The 18,998-nt window shown below is 41.0% G+C and overlaps 2 protein-coding genes across 8 annotated transcripts in view; one reads left to right on the forward strand and one right to left on the reverse strand.

Annotated features, from left to right (window-relative positions):
- LOC120949953 (dedicator of cytokinesis protein 4) overlaps nucleotides 1–18,998 on the reverse strand; it is a 61,084-nt gene that overhangs the window by 13,096 nt on the left and 28,990 nt on the right. For 5 of the 6 annotated variants that reach the window (XM_040367608.2, XM_040367611.2, XM_040367604.2 and 2 more), the window contains exons 5-6: nucleotides 6,889–7,009; nucleotides 3,998–6,811 (exon numbers count right to left, since the gene is read on the reverse strand). In XM_040367608.2, the coding sequence (XP_040223542.1) occupies nucleotides 3,998–6,811; nucleotides 6,889–7,009 (2,935 nt within the window). Of the gene's footprint in view, nucleotides 1–3,997; nucleotides 6,812–6,888; nucleotides 7,010–10,898; nucleotides 11,567–18,998 lie in introns of those variants that run through there. The other variant, XM_040367612.2, reaches the window with a different exon arrangement.
- Nucleotides 1,642–3,488, forward strand: LOC120949955 (pre-mRNA-splicing factor RBM22). 2 transcript variants are annotated; one of them, XM_049606826.1, is made up of 4 exons: nucleotides 1,675–1,768; nucleotides 1,875–1,954; nucleotides 2,033–2,086; nucleotides 2,174–3,488. In XM_049606826.1, exons 2-4 carry the CDS (start codon nucleotides 1,901–1,903, stop codon nucleotides 3,389–3,391), a joined length of 1,326 nt encoding a protein of 441 aa, XP_049462783.1. In that variant the 5' UTR covers nucleotides 1,675–1,768; nucleotides 1,875–1,900; the 3' UTR covers nucleotides 3,392–3,488. The 2 variants fall into 2 exon arrangements, with proteins under 2 accessions (XP_040223548.2, XP_049462783.1); XM_040367614.2 differs by having other exon boundaries at nucleotides 1,642–1,954.

The raw sequence follows: 18,998 nt of genomic DNA on the forward strand, positions 1-18,998 counted from the left end.
TTCATCGTTAATAATGACGTCAGCACTGATTTTGATAATAATTATGTACCTCACAGTTCATTGCCAAGTTTCTTGCCTGGGTCCGGTGAAGTCGTTATCCCTCCGCAAGAGCTTATCGCTTGTACCAGATCCAACGGTGCAATCTAATTCCATATGTTGTAGCATTCGCTTGAGACACACTTCACTTGCCACCTGAACAAAGCATTCCATTAGTTACTATGTAGCGAATGAGAGTAGCTTTGAGTGAAAAAAGGAACATGCAGCACATTTGTGCTATTTCTCCTCTCCACTAATTGTACTATTACCGGTTGTGGTCATGAATTTTGCACAATTTCTGCTTCTCTTTTTCCCCACATGGTAATCTATTAAACAATTACATGGGTCGGAAATCGCTTTCTGTTTGATTACCATCGCCAAATCTCCGTGGGATATTTAAAACGTACAGTTTTACCAGTGTCCTAAGGTCAGGGGTATGTTTTGACTGCGGTATGATAGTGTCATACTTTTTTTTAAATCTTCCCACTGTTTGTTCATTGCGGCCAATAAAATAGTAAGAGCAAATGAAAAGCAAAATTGCTATAATCAAGATTTCAATCGAAAAAAAATCCTTTTTTTATATTGCGAGAAAAGGTGCATTAAGTAAATTCAAGCTATGCACATTTACAGCAACCCTCGCCCTAACGAACGATTCTTTGATAAAGATTGTATTTTTTTATAGCGGAATTTGGGGCAAGTGTGCCATACGGGGCAAGAGTGCCACCAAGCATTTTTCCTTAAAAACTTTAGTTTAATGATCAATTGTGTATACAGTTGGTTGCTTTCCAATGACTAGGTATTCTGAGCCTAATTTCATATAGATCAACCGATATTTCCCATTGTTTTGAACTGATTTACGTTGAGTTTCAAAATTGAGCAGAATATTATAATTTTTTAATCCAACCAAATAAGCTCTCAAAAATCATGCGAACAATCAACCGAGAAAATATTTACACCACCATATAGCTGAGAAAACGTGAAATTTTTTGTGGGGTTAGTTGAAAAAAACTTTCTTTTTGTCACTGAAAAATTCAATTTAAAAAAAGTTACAACTTTTGGGGCAAAAGAGCCATCTCTATTTGGGGCAAGTGTGCCACCATCTTTCATAGGCGCGAGCTGTCAAAAATGTAAACATTGTTGTAGCGTGCTGCGGAATGGTGCGCTATTGTGAGCGGATTCCACGCCAGAAAAATAGAACAGTAACATACCATATTGTGGTACAGTTGGTGGTCAAAAAGGGTTTATTGGTGACTAAATACATGTAGGAATACATACACTAGTGGTACAAACGTACTAATTTCCAATTATCTAAGAAATACGGTTATTTTAACCAGGTGGCCGTCTTGCCCCATACGAGTGGCACTCTTGCCCCATAGCCCAAAAAACAACGTCTTTTTGGACCCTTTGTAAAACGCTTCAAAAACTATTTTGTTTGCACTTTTTTCAAGCGAAACTCATTTATAAGTAAGGAAATAGATGTAAAATGGTTATGAGATTTAAATCGGCTTTTGAAAAACACGTTTTAGTGAGTTATAACTTGAAATGCTTAAGGTGGCACATTTGCTCCAAGTTCCGCTACGTTTTTTAAAAAAACGTCCAAACAAATAGGCAGCAACTTGGCAACACTGCCATTTTCGCCCGCTGCTATGACAACACTCTTTGTTGCTGTCATTTGTCAAACGTCACAACAGAACGCAAAGAAGAAAAAGTCGTGGTGCTGTATTTTCCAAGCGTGAGTGTTTTAAGGAAAATACAGCTTTTCATCAATAGATTTTGTTTTTGGAAAAATACAGCTTCATTCCATTGCCATTGACGTGAACATATTTGTTTTTACACAGATTAAGTGTTTATAAAAGCTTTCAAAATGGCTATGTCCAAAACGACCAATACATACAATCGACAGAACTGGGAAGATTCGGTAAGCATTTTGTGTTTATGAAAAAAAATGGGATTGTGACTGTTTTACTATTGCTATTTCTATGCTATTCTCTCGCAGGAATTTCCAATACTTTGCCAAACATGCCTTGGGGACAATCCGTATGTTCGTATGGTGAGTGTTGTGAGGAAGTGACGACACAATGTTTCCCCGCAATTAATTATCATTATTTTTTGTCATCGGATTTTTTGTTTTCTTTAGATTAAAGAACGCTACGGCAAAGAATGCAAGATCTGCACACGTCCATTCACCATCTTTCGTTGGTGTCCCGGAGCCAGGATGCGTTTCAAAAAGACAGAAATTTGCCAGACGTGTAGCAAGCTAAAGAACGTTTGTCAAACTTGTCTGTTAGACCTGGAATACGGCTTACCAACACAAGTGCGAGACGCTGCACTCAAGATACAGGATAAAATTCCAGAGAGTGACGTAAACAAAGAATTCTACATCCAAAACATTGAATCGCAACTGAAAGCGGGTGGCGATAATACGGTTGCCGCAGGAACAGTTGGCAAATCGCTAGCCGCAAGTGATATGCTGGCCAAACTAGCTCGTACCGCACCCTACTACAAGCGCAATCTACCTCATATTTGCTCGTTCTGGGTGAAGGGTGAATGTAAACGAGGCGAAGAGTGTCCCTACCGACATGACAAACCCGTTGAACCGGATGATCCATTATCGGAGCAAAACATTCGTGACCGGTACTATGGCCGAAATGATCCGGTTGCGGACAAGCTGATGAAACGCGCTGCTTCGATACCAACTCTTGACCCACCGGAAGACAAAACGATCACTACACTGTATGTAGGCAATCTGGGCGAGCACATCACTGAGGTCGACATACGGGATAATTTCTACCATTACGGTGAAATACGCTCGGTGTCACTAGTTCCCAGGCAGCAGTGCGCATTCGTCCAGTACACCAAACGTGCTGCAGCTGAATTGGCTGCCGAGAAAACATTTAACAAGCTTGTTCTTGGAGGAAAGAAGCTTACCATCAAGTGGGCCCACTCGCAAGCAAAATCGACCGCATACGCACAGAACTCCGCTCCTCGTGGTGGCGGGGGTAGCAGTCGAATCTTCGATCCCGTACCCGGTCTCCCAGGACAGCTTCCCATGCCACCCAATCCTACCGACTACTTTAACTTGCAAGCATCGGAAATGGCAGTTTTGCCACCAGGAATGAAGATACACCAGTTGCCACCCGGGCTGATTCCGGGGGCGCCAAGTTATGCTTCAATGTATCAGCAGCAGCAAGCTGGCGGTCCTTCAGGTATTCCAGCTCCGGCAGCTGGTCCAAGCACCAGCAGTGTTGGTAACAGCGGCGGTTCTGGGCATGGTATGGTTCCGCCAGCAATGCAACAACAGCAACTACATTATCCGAGTCAGGATCCAGCTCGGTTAGGAGCTTTGAAAAAATAACTTATATCACTTTAACATGGTGATAATGTCTAGAGTGCATGCATGGTAAACATTCAATAAATAATGCTAATATAGAAAAGCTAAATGAAACATAAAATTATTGAAAAAATTGAAGAGAAATTAGTTATTAAACTTTAGCAAGAATAATAGTAAACTTGTTGCAATGGTAAGGTTCTACTATTTGGCGTAACGGCCTACGCGTTCTTGCCGGTCTATACAGTCTTTCGAGACTGATTAGTAATTACAACGGAGCCGGACTGATTAGTAAGTACACGCAGTTTTTGCTACCGGACGACGGTCCATGAGAGGTTTGATTTTTAAGGCAATCTCCGGCACAAAATCGAAAGGTCGATTGCAACATAATGTTTAAGGTATGATATAACAGCATACACCAGCTGTTATCACCTATGCATAGTATTGAGTCAACGTTAGTTCCGAAGCATGTTATATAACCATTTTAAAACTCGCTGTTCGAACGCCTTCATAAATTTTCCATATTAATGATGTCCCCATCATTAGCCTGTTTTGCAGTTGGCATTATTTACATTTTCTCATGATCATATAAAGAGCAAAAAAAAAAAATCGTTGAAAACCGTATCCACCTACCTGTTCGCACTGCATCATATCGTAGAAAACCGTAAAGGTAGCTTTCCGTAATGCTGGTTCTGGAACAAGTGTTACCTCCAAGAACGGCCCTACCATCGACGGAATAAAGTGCAGTTTGTGCTCTCCAAGTTGCGCCCACATGCTCAATATTTGAAAGCCCATCATAACGCGCATATCGCCGTGAGTGCTCAACAGTTTGCGCCGTTTCGTCTCATGATACTGCTCGATCTGCAGTGACGGCTGAGTGAGGAAAATAACAGCAACGCTGAAGTACGACCACCACAGCTGTGAATCAAACGATTGAGGACCAAGGAACCGATACACGAGGGGTTTTGCCAGCTCCTCCAAAGTTCGTCGCAACACGTCATTGGCGGCCATTTTCATCACCAACCAGTCCTTTGAAAATATCATCCAGTCCTGTTCGAGGATGTCCTTGAAGATTGCAAGACACTGCTGGATAAAATCTTTGAGTTCCTTTCCTCCGACGACTGATCCTCCACCGGTTGGACTAATGCCAGTCTGTTGTCTATCCCACATACGTTGATAGTGTGACTCATCCAGCAGCTGCAGCAGACCTAGCTTTACCGCAAACAAGGAGCAAACGAGATTCTCGTTACCGCCATTGCTCAGTACATTAATAGTTTGCAGCAGTATGGGAAAGATGTTGGCAAATAAAGTATCCAGATCGTGATGGATGGCGTTCGATGGTTTCTCCCCAGATTTTGCTTTCGCTTCATACAACTTGATCAACACTTCGGCGAGAATTTCTGAGCACAATCGCAGTTCGTCCCGCCGAGCTAGATGAATGCGAAGATGCTTGCAGGCAATGTTTAAGATGACTGAACGTAGTTCGTCGTCTTCAAACAACTGTCCGGAAACCATATCCTTGATTGACTTCAGCTTCGCTTGTATCAAGGGCGGTTGAGCGTCCTTCGGAACAGCGTCCAGCATGGATTTTACAAGCGTTTCCAGCTCCGGACGAGTGATGATGGTACGTAGCTGCTCAAATACCACCCCTGCATTACTGAGCAGCGCTTCCTGTGTTGCTAGGATTTGTGTCGTACTTGGCACCGCAAGCATGCCATTCAGGGACAGGAATACGGAAAACAGGTCATTCTTGAACTTATCCTCATATTGGCCCCCGGACGCATGGGCAAACAGTTTGCGCGATTGGATGATTAGTTTGAAAATAAACTCGAGCGAACTGAAGCACTGCACGATCGGCTCAAGATTGTCGGTTGTTGTCAGCCAGTCGGCCAGATGTTGCACCGAAGAAAGCAGTCCTTGGTATACTAGCGGAGCAGCAAAATGATTGCGTATGTACGCGTCCATTACCGGTTTGAAGTGTTGAAATTTGCTGCTTTGCATCAAACTAAATATGTTGACTAGTACGTGAAACACAAGCCCCGAGTGAGGCGTGCTGTTACCATCATCGGTCGAAAATAGGGCGAACAGCGCGTCCAAAACATCCTGCAGGAATTTGATCAGTTCCTCATTGTGCAGTCGCAGCACGCGCTGCAACGAATCCTGTATACCCTCCGGTCTGTTGCGCCACTGAAGCAGTGACAGCAAGTCTCCATTTTGAGTCAATTTTGTTGAGCAAAGGATAGTGCGCACGTAAAAGGCTTCCTTCGAACTGCGATGGTACGGTGATGGTGAATCACCCTGCGCCTGCCGGTCACCAGCCGAACAGGGAAGCCGTAAATACACGTTCGGCTGTACCTTCAGAGCGTCTTCACACTTGTACACGTACAGCTCGTGAGCTCCATCGGCGATTGTCGCACCTCCCGGTTCCATAAGCCGCGCAAAACTAAACCCGAACAGTTTCGGGTCAGACTTGTCCCTCGTCGAGCAGCTACGAAACTCGAAACGAACATGCGCCTTACTGAACTTATCGATAGGCACAAACATCCGGATCGTTTCATTCCACGCCGGAGAGTTGTTATGGTAAAGCACCATCGATTTATAGTATGCCTGCAACGGGCTTCCCGACGCGATCGCTATGCACTCCTGCACCATACGCCCGTTTTCATCCAGCACAAGCGCTGTGATTTCAATGTTCTTTGCCGTGCTGATACCAACGCGCTCGAACTCCCCCCTTTCTAGCGTTAGGAAGAGATCGTTGCGTACGTCTCCCGGCATGATTACATCAGGGAATCCTATTTTCTTGGTGATGGCTGTTCCCTGGAACAGGATTGGTTGTTCCAGTTTTGCTTGGCCGATTTCTCCGTGAAGAAGTTTCATCGAAACCACCAATCCATAATGGCTCTGGGTGCTAGCGTTGATCGGTTGAAATTTTCCACTCGCTTTCTTGATGATCAGCTCGTGCAACTGGTGGTAGTCTTTCTCCTCGCACTGGAAAATCTTAAAGCTAAATTCCTTTTCCTCCGATTCTACACTATAATCAAACTGAGCGATTTCATTCAGAGGCAGCACTCCGACACCGTACGGTCGGCGGTAGGCATGCGTTGTAGTTGTCAGCTTGTCACCTTTCTTCACCGACTCCGAGTGCAGCATTTTACCAACGCGCATTACGTTTGCGATGAGATAGAGATCCTGATTCAGGTCAGACGATCCAAGATCGGTGAAAATAGTGCAGTTGTGGCTTGTTTCCACGTAGGTCGAAAACCCATCTCGTGCAATACGCACTAGAAAACGCTCCGAAAGCGCACGCATGCGGTTCGTGTTGCCATCGTACAGATAGAAGTATATTTCTGCATCGTCGCCTATCCGGTGTCCAAAATCACGCATGCAAAAGTACAGATGATGCGTATGTATTTTTTTGCCAGCTTTTCGTCGAAGTGTACCTCGATTCTGCAAGATGAATAGAAAAATGTAAGCTTCTACTATATTCGTAACGTAGCGGGTCATTTCCATTAATGATTACGTACCGATGCTGCCTTGGCATTTTCTGCACTATTCACGTGTACTTGATGAAGCGATACTATACCAATTTTCTGTGGGTCCACTGCCAGGGTGCCAGAACGAGGTACAAGATCTAATCCAAGTTTTCTGTAAACAAAATAAATATATTTTGTAATGTAAAACAACAACATTGTATAATACATATGTACATTATGTATTTTATCAGTTAAATTATAATTTATAATAATTCATAATTTTATAATAATTAATTTTATCAGTAAACGTATATTTTATCCAATAACCAAGCTTGGAATGCGCGAATGGGTAATTACCATCAAATAATTCGTTGTTGTACTAAACAAAAGAGCAGAATCATTTTTAAAAGTTTTTATGTTCCCGATCCAACATTCAGTAACCAAGATGTACTATGCAGCAAAGACTCAGCCTGTCTTGGGTTCAATCCCCGTATTGAGCGAGCCTTTTTCATACGCAAACATTACTATCCTGCTAATGTTTATATCATATTCTCTCAAATTCTTAAATTATTTTTATTTTCGAATTTCAAAATAATACGAAATAACCATACCACTATGGTCATAATTTGCCTTTCCTTCACGAGAATAATTAAGGAATTATAAACATATGAAATGAATCGTGCGATCGTAGATATAAAATCCAAATAAGAACAGTGGGTAATACACATATACCAATATGTATTAAATTTGAGTTAAATCAATGAATATGCTGTTAAAAATAAAGCAAATAAATATCAATTATATGCATCCTAACGCAATCTTTTGTATCATCTACACAGATACAGATTCATAGAGACTGCATTATTATCACATCGAAGCCTATAACTGCAGAGAGGTTTCTTCCTGTGCGGGATGACCTCTCTATACCGATTGCGGCATGTTCACCTGAAGAGGCAACGAAAAGCTGCAAAAGCAACTGCCAACAACAAAACCCGATACAAAAACTGTGAGAACTAATAATGAGAAAAAAATGAAGCAATTTTAAAGAACATGATCGTCACATGATTCTTTTTACGACACTTCAACGTCGCATCCCTTACCCCTACCAGCATAAAACCACATCACCCCAATCGAGCCTATTTACTTCGGTTACGAGATTCCAGCAGCTTTCCATATTGCTTCAACATTTTTATGTGTATTTTCTGCTTTCACTCCCCGGGACAACATACGTTGACATCCCCGCACCGCATCTCGTCCGATCACACGGCTCTCGATCGACGCAAAAACATAAAACAAGTACGCAAAAGCATACGCGTACCTTTGCTCCTGGTACCAACCTCTGTTGACATGTGGTACGTACCCTAGGCACAACGTGGCAACGTTGCACACTCCCTCTCTGAGGCTCTGGATGTATAACGCTCAAGAAAGAAGCCCATAAAGAGAAATACCACACGTCAAATGCAGACGGCCGCACCACGAGGCTAAGATGATCAATTGAAGGGTAATAGGATGAGTGTGAGGTAAAAGCGGAAACCCTCCATTCAACGAACACGGCCCGTGGTCGCACCGTCTAGGTATATATGTATGTGTGCATGCCGTCGAAAGATGGCGATGGTTCGTCGCTAAGAGCGAGATGCAAGTGTACCTTGACGCAGTCTCCCAAGGAGGCTTTTAAAAGCTGTTGGAAAGATTTAACCTGTTCCAATACACTGACGAGCTTCCTCCAATGGCAGGGTACGCTGGCACCTTTCCAGGGTAACACAGAAGCTGGCACTCATCGCAACACGCATACATCTTTCTTAACAGCGGCCTCTCTTACGTGAGCGAAAGTTTCGTTAAAAGAATGAGTGCTGGACTTGAGTTCTTCCATCGATCCGATGATTTCCAGTGAGGGATGGAGTTTCCAGAGGGTTTGAAATTGATTCCACCAGTCAATTGTGCTACCAGAATTTGATTCATGATTTTCTCATATAAGCGGTTTTCAACCCATGAAGAGTGCTTGTAGGATTTCATTCCCCACTCACAAGTTCATGAGCGGGGGGAGAGCGTGGCAACCCTCATGGTATTTAGCAAAATTTTGATCAAAAATCGCCCCGTTAGTGGGAATTTTCTTACCGGTTGAAAACCGCTATTACATATTGTCGTTTATGTTATTGATATTTTTATATCCCCAATTTCTATACCACAATCAGTTGTATTCGTTATGGCTGTAAGATAATCGAATCTACACACGATGTTGTTGACAAATTTACAACATTTTTTTTAACAATGATACACAAATATCCGCCTGATATTTGCTTTTTTTGACGGTGTACCTATCATATATTGAAGCAAAATATCACTTCATCTAGTACAAAACCCTAGTGATCTATAAACCCTTCCAAATGGTTTATTTTGACGAAACTAGCATGATTCAGATAAGAAGAAAGAACGAGATGGAGAAATAATAAGAAGGACAGATGAAAAAAAGAATGGGCATAGAATCTGAGACTGCGAAAACCATTTGGCTCAGGGCTCGTTAGAAACCAATTTCGTGGTTGTTTTGGGCAGCTTCTGACAATGCTCCTGACTGTGCCACGGTACAACATAAGCAACGAAAGCGAGGGTAGAAGCAAAAGTGCAAGAGGGCGGCGAACTCAAAACCAGAAGGCGAAACTGAGCGATCTTCAACCAGGGAGACCATCTCATGCCGGTCGGCTGGTTCATTCTAGCCATCCCGACGATTGAAGTAGAAGAAGAACGTAAATGATGGGAAGTGAAATTAAAACCTTAATCTTTAACACAGCGCGCTATGCTGGTGCTCTTTCGCTTTCGTATTGTTGTCTTGCTTTTTCACCAGCGGATTATGCGCATGTATGGCTTACATTCGAACGAATTTGATGTAGAATACCAATCCCCCACGCACATGATAACTATGTAGAATCTCGGTGATTTTGCTTTGCATCCATTCATTACAGAATAGACGGCATCATATTAAGGGAACCACTAAAATCATTTCTTGTGCAGTCAGAAAAGTGCGGAGCTCGTGATAAGAGGAGGAAAAATAATCGAATAGTGCGCTAACACATTTTCTAGTAAACTGTTGGAGAACGTTTGGGGAAAAAATAAGCTTTTTAGTTCTGAAAATAATAACCATCCAGATCACATTTTTTCTTTAACTTTACACCGCTGCACGTAACATAGAAATTAGCTTCAAAATGATGCTAGCAGTTTGAATGTTCATAATAAATAAACATCACTTCATTTGCATACAATGCTCGTGGGACATAACCTGACATAGTGCAGTGATCTGATTATCTTCATCTAGTTTAGTTTCTTTGGCTTTGTATTGTAGACGATACAAGAACAATATTTTGATTCATCACCGTCTGCAGACTTGTTTTCGTTTTAATTACTACTACACTAAGCAATACAGCCAAAGCCGTTCCCTTTGAAAAATAATATTAGCTAGAATACCTATATTACACCTGTTTAAAATATAGTTTATGCTTTCAAACATGTTTTTAACGTTTAAAATCGAATGGTTTGGTAGTCATTGAATGTGGTAACATAGTTTTACACACACGTAAATTAGCAGAATAAAGTAGATTCGACGTGAAAATACTAATCCAATTACATAAAAAACACGCCACGATCTATTTTAATTTCTACGACCTAATCCTAGCCTGAGTAACTATCCTTGTACTCAATACCCTGATCAAGAGGAACACGTGTTTGGGCATTTTGACATTGTGTGATCATTTAATTTTCAAAGCATGCAAAAACATTACCTCGTATTGCATCTAACATCCCCATCACAATCGTATCATACATAACAAACAAATGATAAGAAATGTTGCTTTAAAAAAATGTATTGGAGTTCTCATCAAAATGAATGTCAACAAATATCTTATAACTAACTACAACCAACCAATTTTGATCACCTCAGTCAGTTTATCTGTTGCATGTATGCGAATGTATTGTTATTTCTTTATCAGCCTAGATGCTACAGATAACCAAGTGAACAGTGGTGTATGTGTATGAAACCCTCACCTACTCACAAAAACATTCAAAAGATTTACCTGTTCTTTAAACTGTCGCTATCGAGGCCACCCCAACGCGAACCAGCCTTACGCTGCTGTTGCAGGGGAACATAAAATGTCATAGCTTTGGGTTGCTATTAATTTGATCAAATTGAGGCATGTGCAAGCTCTTCTATGGTACAAGCAACCAAGTTTGTTTTGGTCCTTCGGGAGCATGATCTGTTTTGCCACCACCAGTTCACATTAAGGTGTTTTATACCATAAACACCTCATTGAAGCACGGAAATCGAACACACGCTAGAATCGACAGGCACTGCCAACAATGTGTCCATCACGCTTCAAATGCACCATCAATCGAACACTTAACTACTTCACTAACATGTGTAGCAAATATAAGCATCCATTGAAACCAAACAAAATCACTTCCGGCCGGAACTATGACAACGTTTCACTCACATCAACTTTATCGTTCACATCGGGAGTGCGTCGTTAAGTCACTGCGCAGCTGATTTGTGGTAGTAGTAAGTGTTGCTCCGTAGCGCCTTTCACGATGGCACACACAAGCCTCTTGTGCACCTCTCGAGTGGAAAGTGATAACTGATGTTACACATTGGCTAACTTTGTCGGGTAGCGTCAAACTGTGTGCACACGGCAACTAAGGCACGCGACCGCACACCATACAAGTACTATCAGCTCATTACTGACACATATCCATCCAACCAACAACAACGTCGATGACAATATCCCCCCGCCGGTCTGTGCTGTGAACCGTCTGTGCACGCGACCGATTTGTGAGACCCCTGACTCGTGAAAGAAAACTCTCACACGTGGAACAGGTGGAAGGCGGATATGATGAAAATTGGATTGGAAAATCCACAAACAGAGAGCGCAAATATACCCATCTCGGCATACCCCAGTAATGCGCCCTACCAACCGTAGACTGTACGCTGGGTCGGTTAGTTGGTTGGTTTGTTGGACGATTTTCAGTCTTATTTTTTCTTCGCTATCGACGGCTATGCGACAGTACTGCCATTGTCTACAAAAGCTTTCACATTTATACTATTGACAATCATCCAAATTAGAATATTCCTCTATCTATGCTCTACTAATTGCCAGTAGCGGATTAACACTAATGGAGGCCCTAAGCGGTAAGACGAATATAGGCCATTCTGATGTGTCGAGCGAGGAATTGTATGAGGAATTCGAAACCAGGGGGTGGGTTCCTTTTCTCGGGGTCCCACGCGGCAACCTAGTTTGCGTACTGCTTAACCAGTTCCTGCATATTGAGTTTTTTCAAGTAAATAAACTCTATTAGAATTAAAAAAAAAACATACTAAAGTTTAAAAAAATCGCGGATTTTGGAACTAAAAAAAACATGTTAATATAAAAATCGTAGTAGTTACAGCAACGTTCTACATTTACTTCACAAATAGACATCTTTTGGGCTCAACAACCGTTGTCGGTCAAGGCCTGCCTGGACCACTTGTGGGGTTGGCTTTCAGTGGCTTTTTGGATTACCCCTCATAGCAGGATAGTCAGTCTTATGTGTGACGGCACGGTCTATTTGGGGCTTGAACCCATGACGGATATGTTGTTAAGTCGTACGAGTTGACGACTGTACCACGAGACCGGCTAGTAGACATTGTTATTGGAATATAAAAAATATAATAATGATAATGAAAAAAAAGTCGTAGGTTCGTCATTCTTACTAACGTTAAAGTCGTTCGATTTTCTACGAGCGTGTATGTTACTTTCGCTGTTTTTATATAAATGTTTATGTATGAAATTGGAAAAACTGCATCGTAATGTTGCACTCATGCTAAAAAAGCACAATGTTTAATAAATCATTCCAGATTTAATTTCTGTACACACACTTTTCATTCCTTGCTTCTATGGCACAAGTGGTAGCTGAAAAAAGTTAAATGTGGATATGTTAAATACATTAAATTAACACCTCATACTGCATTACTACTGGGGCAAATGAAATGGGCGTACAAATTAACCCCATCAAAATGCCAAGCCAATGAAAGAGAAAAAGATAAAATAAACAGTTTTCCTTAACGAGTCCCTTAAGGAACAAGCTGCCAGTAGAATCACTGAAACCATCATCAGCATTACTGCATGGTCCATTTCAGTGAAAGGAAGCGAATGGAATACGAACACATTCGGTAGCCAAGCCAATTTAGGTGATGACTTGGTATGCCGCGGACAAAGTACTGGGTGAAATATACAGTTTGGTGTAAGTGTGGTAGGTAGTCGCTCGCTTCATCAAGCAGTGATACATCGTTTTCAAGGTGACTGTTAATGTGTCAGTATAACTGTTGCTTGAAACAAAACTTTAAAATTTTGAGCATTGCTACCATCATAACACAAGCAAACCAAATCTATTTTAATCTTCAATCCCAAACAAGACAGTCAATCAGAATTAACCCAGTTAGTGCACAGACTGTTCGCTAAAATGACGCAAAATAATTAATATGTCATTTCGTACGTTACATGACGTTTTGATCTATGGCAGTTAAATTAATATATCGCCAAGAACAAAGCCTCTCTAAAACACACCTTTTATGGGTTTCAAGCCTGTAGCCTTGATGCGTTCCTTCGTTTTAAAAACAGTAGCGCAAGATGAAGTATGGTACAGCTTTTTGCGAGAAAAGAAATAGCCAACAGAATCCCGACATAAAACGAATGAATGCCGTAGCGCGGTAGCTTTTAAACCGACACAATTTCCTTCCAGGATGAAATAAAATGGAACGAGAAAGAGAATCGATGTACGAGGATCTCACCATATGCTGCAGTTCTTTGCTTCCTTCGCTGTACATGTACAGTCATCAATACCAAACCAAAGACAGCAGAAATAAAACCTCGTGAGAGCCTGTTGCTGCATTGCAAGCGATCGCTTCTGAAGCACCACAGAAGAGGTGGTAAAAGGTAATGGGGATAAGATATATCAGAAACAACCAGAAGATGGGAACTGGTTTTTCATGGTCCACGGTCGAGATGGGTTTCAACCAGCTTTTATAGCAGCGCAGCAGTCAGGCACGAAATACTTTACAGTATAGCGTACCGACATACCACGGAGCGCAGAAGAAGATCAAAACAAGTAATCTTGGGTTATTGAAGCAGATGGAAATTAGGCAGAATCAAGTTCAAGTTCTTCTTCGTCATCGACCATTCACATCTTCATCGATCTATACACCTATGGCAGACAATCCTCTATCCGACCGGGGATCTTCAAGAACTGAACCAAATGGATCGAAAAATGCTGCTAGCTGCAGTAATCAACATCGAAACGTTTTTAAGCCTGCACACACTAGGCGCGCCTGTGAAGACTAGCGATAAAGTTCCCTGTGTTTCTCATTCGACATCCTACTGCACTATGCATATACCACGAACACACATAATAGATATGCGAGTCACCCAACAACACCTCACCTTTGCGTACTTCCCTATGTAAGGTGGCGGACACACTCAACACTGATGCCGCACACATCGTCAAGCTCCAAACAACTTAATCAAAGTCAATAAACCCAAACGCTTCGAAAAAAAACCGCTCCTAACTTTGTTTTTCGATCCATCTGTGTGTTAGAAGAAGTGAACCGTTTCATTCTTCCAAGCACCTTTCAAACGTTTCTCTTTTGACTATTCTTCTTTTGACTTGCTGCTAGGATGCTTTACTGGTTGCGATGTTCTCTGTTAAGCTTGTAGGCACACACTGCATTGAGACATAAAAACACACCACCAACGTGCAAACAACGGCAATGGTTAATAAATAGACACAAATCTCTGGTACATAAGTAGAACCAACACTCAACATCGTTAAATTGTATACATAGTGTTTTTGAGATGTACGTGATTTACAGAAAATACAACAATCATAAATATTTACCACAGACAATCACCCCAAGTTAATTCATCAATCTAATTATACATCAAAATCACTCCATAAATTTCTAAAACAATAATCAAAACAGTGCGACAGGAATGGTGGAATGAATAAAACCATCATTTTACATGCAGCAATAAATTTGCATTTGCAAGATAATGCACATTTTGATGGAGTACGCCATCAAACATTTGCATATACACGGTTGATCACGTTACAAATCATGTTAAATCGATACGTACTTCTATGAACAATTCATTGCAGTTGCTCAACGATTTCTGTTGTCCGTCAAATGGACGAACACCCAGCTGACTCTACGAAGACACGCACACAAGTTAACCGTTTAGTAACGCGGCTACGGGTTTGCATAAGAATCGCTCTTCCAGCATCCATTAACAGCCGCATGTCACGGTTTGCTACAACTTCAATGATAGCTCAAGGGTTCAAACGAAATCAAAATTAAGTCATGGACAACCACATTTCTGTCGCATTGGTTGGTGTACATAATCCGATTTGCGTGAAAATGTTTGAAGAAAATTTGAAGAAAGATGTTATGTTTGTTATGATGATTGTTTTATCGTCTATAAGTATTGCATAATACCCTTCTAAAAGCAAAAAATCTTATTACATAATTATTGGTACATGGTAAATGTATCGTGAGGTTTTTACAGGGATTGGTTAAATATATAATACAATTTATTTACACTTTTCATGCCTGTATGTGTTTTTATTTTATATCAATCAATATTCTTATTCCTAAACTATTTTATTTTATTTTATACTATTTTTAAATTTTATACTGTCTTTACATTCGATTGGCCGGTTTACATAAGCTTTTGTTGGCTATCTCTTGCGCTGACACCATTTACCCATTGGATATGCGGGGACAGTATCCAACGTACAGCAGCCAACTACCGTATTTAGACAGATTGGCAAATACCCGCAAAAAAGCCACCGAGACACACCGTTTACTTTATAAGGTTTATCGCCGCCCTTTTCAAGCAAACTGCACACGTTGGCTTCTGCTTTTACTGCTGATGGTGGTTTTAGTAGTCCACGGCATCGTTTGCCATGCAACAGAGCGAGCTATGCGACTCTCGCGGCATCTCTCGAACCAACAGTCGAAGCATGTTGGCCAAGGCTTCGTTTTCTCTGCTTAATTTTGCACCGTTCACATCGTATGTAGTGTGTCGCCGATCGCAGTTTTTACTGCTCTTTCTTCTACCTTTATATCCTTTTTAGAAGTGTCGTTACTCCATGCAGGCTCTGCACCTAGAAGCCTACAATGGTACAAACATTGCAAAGTAAAAAAAATCCAGTGCTTAAACAACTTACCCTAAGAACAAGCTTCTCTTCTCTACCATTCTTCCATCGTCATGTGCAAGACGCATCCCATGCCCCAAAATACCTTCCCAGACAAACGACACGTTGCACGATCAACTGGGATCCTCTCGTTCGCTGTAGCGAAGAGTATAACGAGAGACTAACAAAATGTTTGCTAAAAAATGCAAGTGCGAGAGTGGCCCTACCAAACCAAGGATGGCTGGCAAAGGATAAGATTGGGCGCTGGTGGCGGTTGGTTGCGAGAAGAATTAAACTTGTTCGCAAACTGGCTCCAGCTACTCCAGCCGCTCCAATCACGTTTCTAGAGCGTTGTATGCGTCTGGCCGTTCACATATTCACACGCATACGAAGACAAACGTGCTCGTTCGCCAACTCCCTAACAACAGGCGTACGTTTGACCTCTCAGCGGTTTGCTGCTATGTAAAAGAACACGTTATCGTTTCGAGCTTATGCTGTGGCACAAATTCGAGACCTCCTTGTATGTATCTCGGCTCTTATGCAAAGTAATTTACCAAACCGCCCATTTCTTTACCAATGTTATATCCTTCCATTGAGTACCTCTCAATCTTCTTTTGCTGAGTATTCCGAGTTGAAAACATTATTTTAAATCTTCTTCCACGCCTCTCGTCTAAGCTACTACACGACCATAGAGTGTTATTTTTTCGCTAGTCTTTACACAGCCAATAAGTACGTAGCACACTGCTACACGTATACACACCAGCGGTCCGTGCATCGTATTGCATTGCTGGTGGAAGTTAGAGTTATGCTTGATTGGATAATTTTTGCAAACCCTCATTCCGCTCTTTTTCTTCGTTTGTGCATATGGTCGTACAAACGCGTACGCGTCAGTCATCGTACAGAAACACAATCTTCCTCCCAACCATGCAATTATCAAATGACCATTCGTTACAGGCAATATACCATTCCTGTCTCGCTTTATCAAGTCTTTTTCGACTGCCACCAAAAGTTGCCTATGGTAGTAGAAGCGAAAAACAGGCTTAGCGTTAAAATTGCAATTTAATTTAATACCACTATGCAACACTATTAGAACCTAACATTTAATGCAATGCACTTTCATCAATTGCGGTATTTAAATTACGTACCAACACACTTACTCTAATTATTAATACCTAAAAAGTTGTTTTTAGAAAGTTGAGTTATTGCTTTTTTAAATATACAGGTTAACTGCAATATAAATATACAGTCGATTGAACTGTTTAATTTCTGTGAATGTGTTGTACAGTTAAGAAATTAACGGAATAGTCGATTTAGTAATTTCTATTAACATTTCATTTCAAGTTTAACCTATACTCGTGACAAGCAGTTCGCAAAAACTCCTTGCGAATAAAAAAACCTACATTACGTCGCGACGACCACAGCGACACATAGGTACTTAACCACCGAAAGCTTGACCACATAAAAGACAACGTCATCAAAACTAAATTGCATGGGTAAAAAGCATGTCTCCCCTCCCCTCTCTCTCGCCTTACTTTGTCCGTGTCAAATTGATATTAACATTGAGTAAAAAGATGATAAAATCCTAAAATACTTCAAGTTTAATGCTATAACAAAGTAACTATTTCTTTGTTTCAAGCAGCATGCGATTTTCTAAGTGTTGATGTCTGTATTAGCATTTAAGTCTTTTTCCTAAACATATGTCAATAGGGTCGCCATGACCCTTGATTGCAGCTTCTGAAAAACGGCTATGGTACTTTCTAATAAAGATACGGATAATAACAGGGCTTAGATTGCTGGATTGACGATCATCATCGGAACTCACGGGAGACTCCGTCGCGCCGAAAGAAGACCGATGACGATGTTTTTTTGTTTTGTTTTTGGAAGGGGAAGTGCCGTTGTACCGTGCTTTAATAATGCCACAGGAAAGCCAAGTCATAGCGGTTAGTTGCTATGTTGCAGATTCTTTCACAATGACTGTACAAAGCTTCCAAGAATAAATAAAACAGACTGGCATTTCGCAACCACTTTAAAGCTCGTTAATGATTTCTTATTTCTTTACGGTTGATTTGGATTGTTCATAACAATAACTATTTGCGATATTCTAAATAGATGTAGTCTGATTAGAAAATATTATTACTTTACGTGTTTTTGCTTCACAACACGACTTTAAAACTCATGGCAGTTGTTTGGATGAATGTCTTCTTGGCGCTTAATTTCAATAAACTTCAAAGCCTTTACCACATTTTATTTTATCTCATACTGGATAAAAAAATGTTTGCCATGCACATCAAAAGGGTGAAATAAGCTCAACTTTCTTGAATTTGTCAGCACGGCCTTCCAAAATAAATTTGCATACACACTGCCTGGAGATATTGTTTGTTGGACCAACCAAACGCACGAACGGAACGGACAAGCTCGAGTCGATTGGATGATGAAATATTGCCCAAATGTGCTACATATCACACCACTTTCTCTCGGATTTCATTTTTAATTTAATACATTGTTTTATTCGACACTACAGCAGATTCGTTACTGTTCAACTAAACAAATAGATAAATAAAATAAAACTAATTTACTGTTTCAAATAGACCATAACAACTGAAAAAATGTCTATAACAATTTTCATTAGCTATGCAAAAGACTTCAGCTTGTTTTCTATCAATGTAAAATTGAAAAAAAAACGAAGGACCATAACAACCTGCAACTGGTTAACAAAACAAAACGTGTTCTCCGAAATTTGACTCATGCTACCGGTATTGCGGATAACCCCCAACAACCCAGGAAAGGAACGCATGATAGCGCCACCGTCGTTTTTGTACGTCATATTCCCTTTCCAACCAATGAGCATGAAGAAGACTACACTAGGAGACACCCGCCACAAGTCCCCCGGGAAGTTGCGAGTTCAAATATGTGAAGGCAGGTCTCCTGCGACACCCCGTGATTGTTCGTTA

The sequence above is a fragment of the Anopheles coluzzii genome, chromosome 2 (genome assembly GCF_943734685.1).
Source record: "Anopheles coluzzii chromosome 2, AcolN3, whole genome shotgun sequence".
Classification (NCBI taxonomy): Eukaryota; Metazoa; Arthropoda; class Insecta; order Diptera; family Culicidae; genus Anopheles; species Anopheles coluzzii.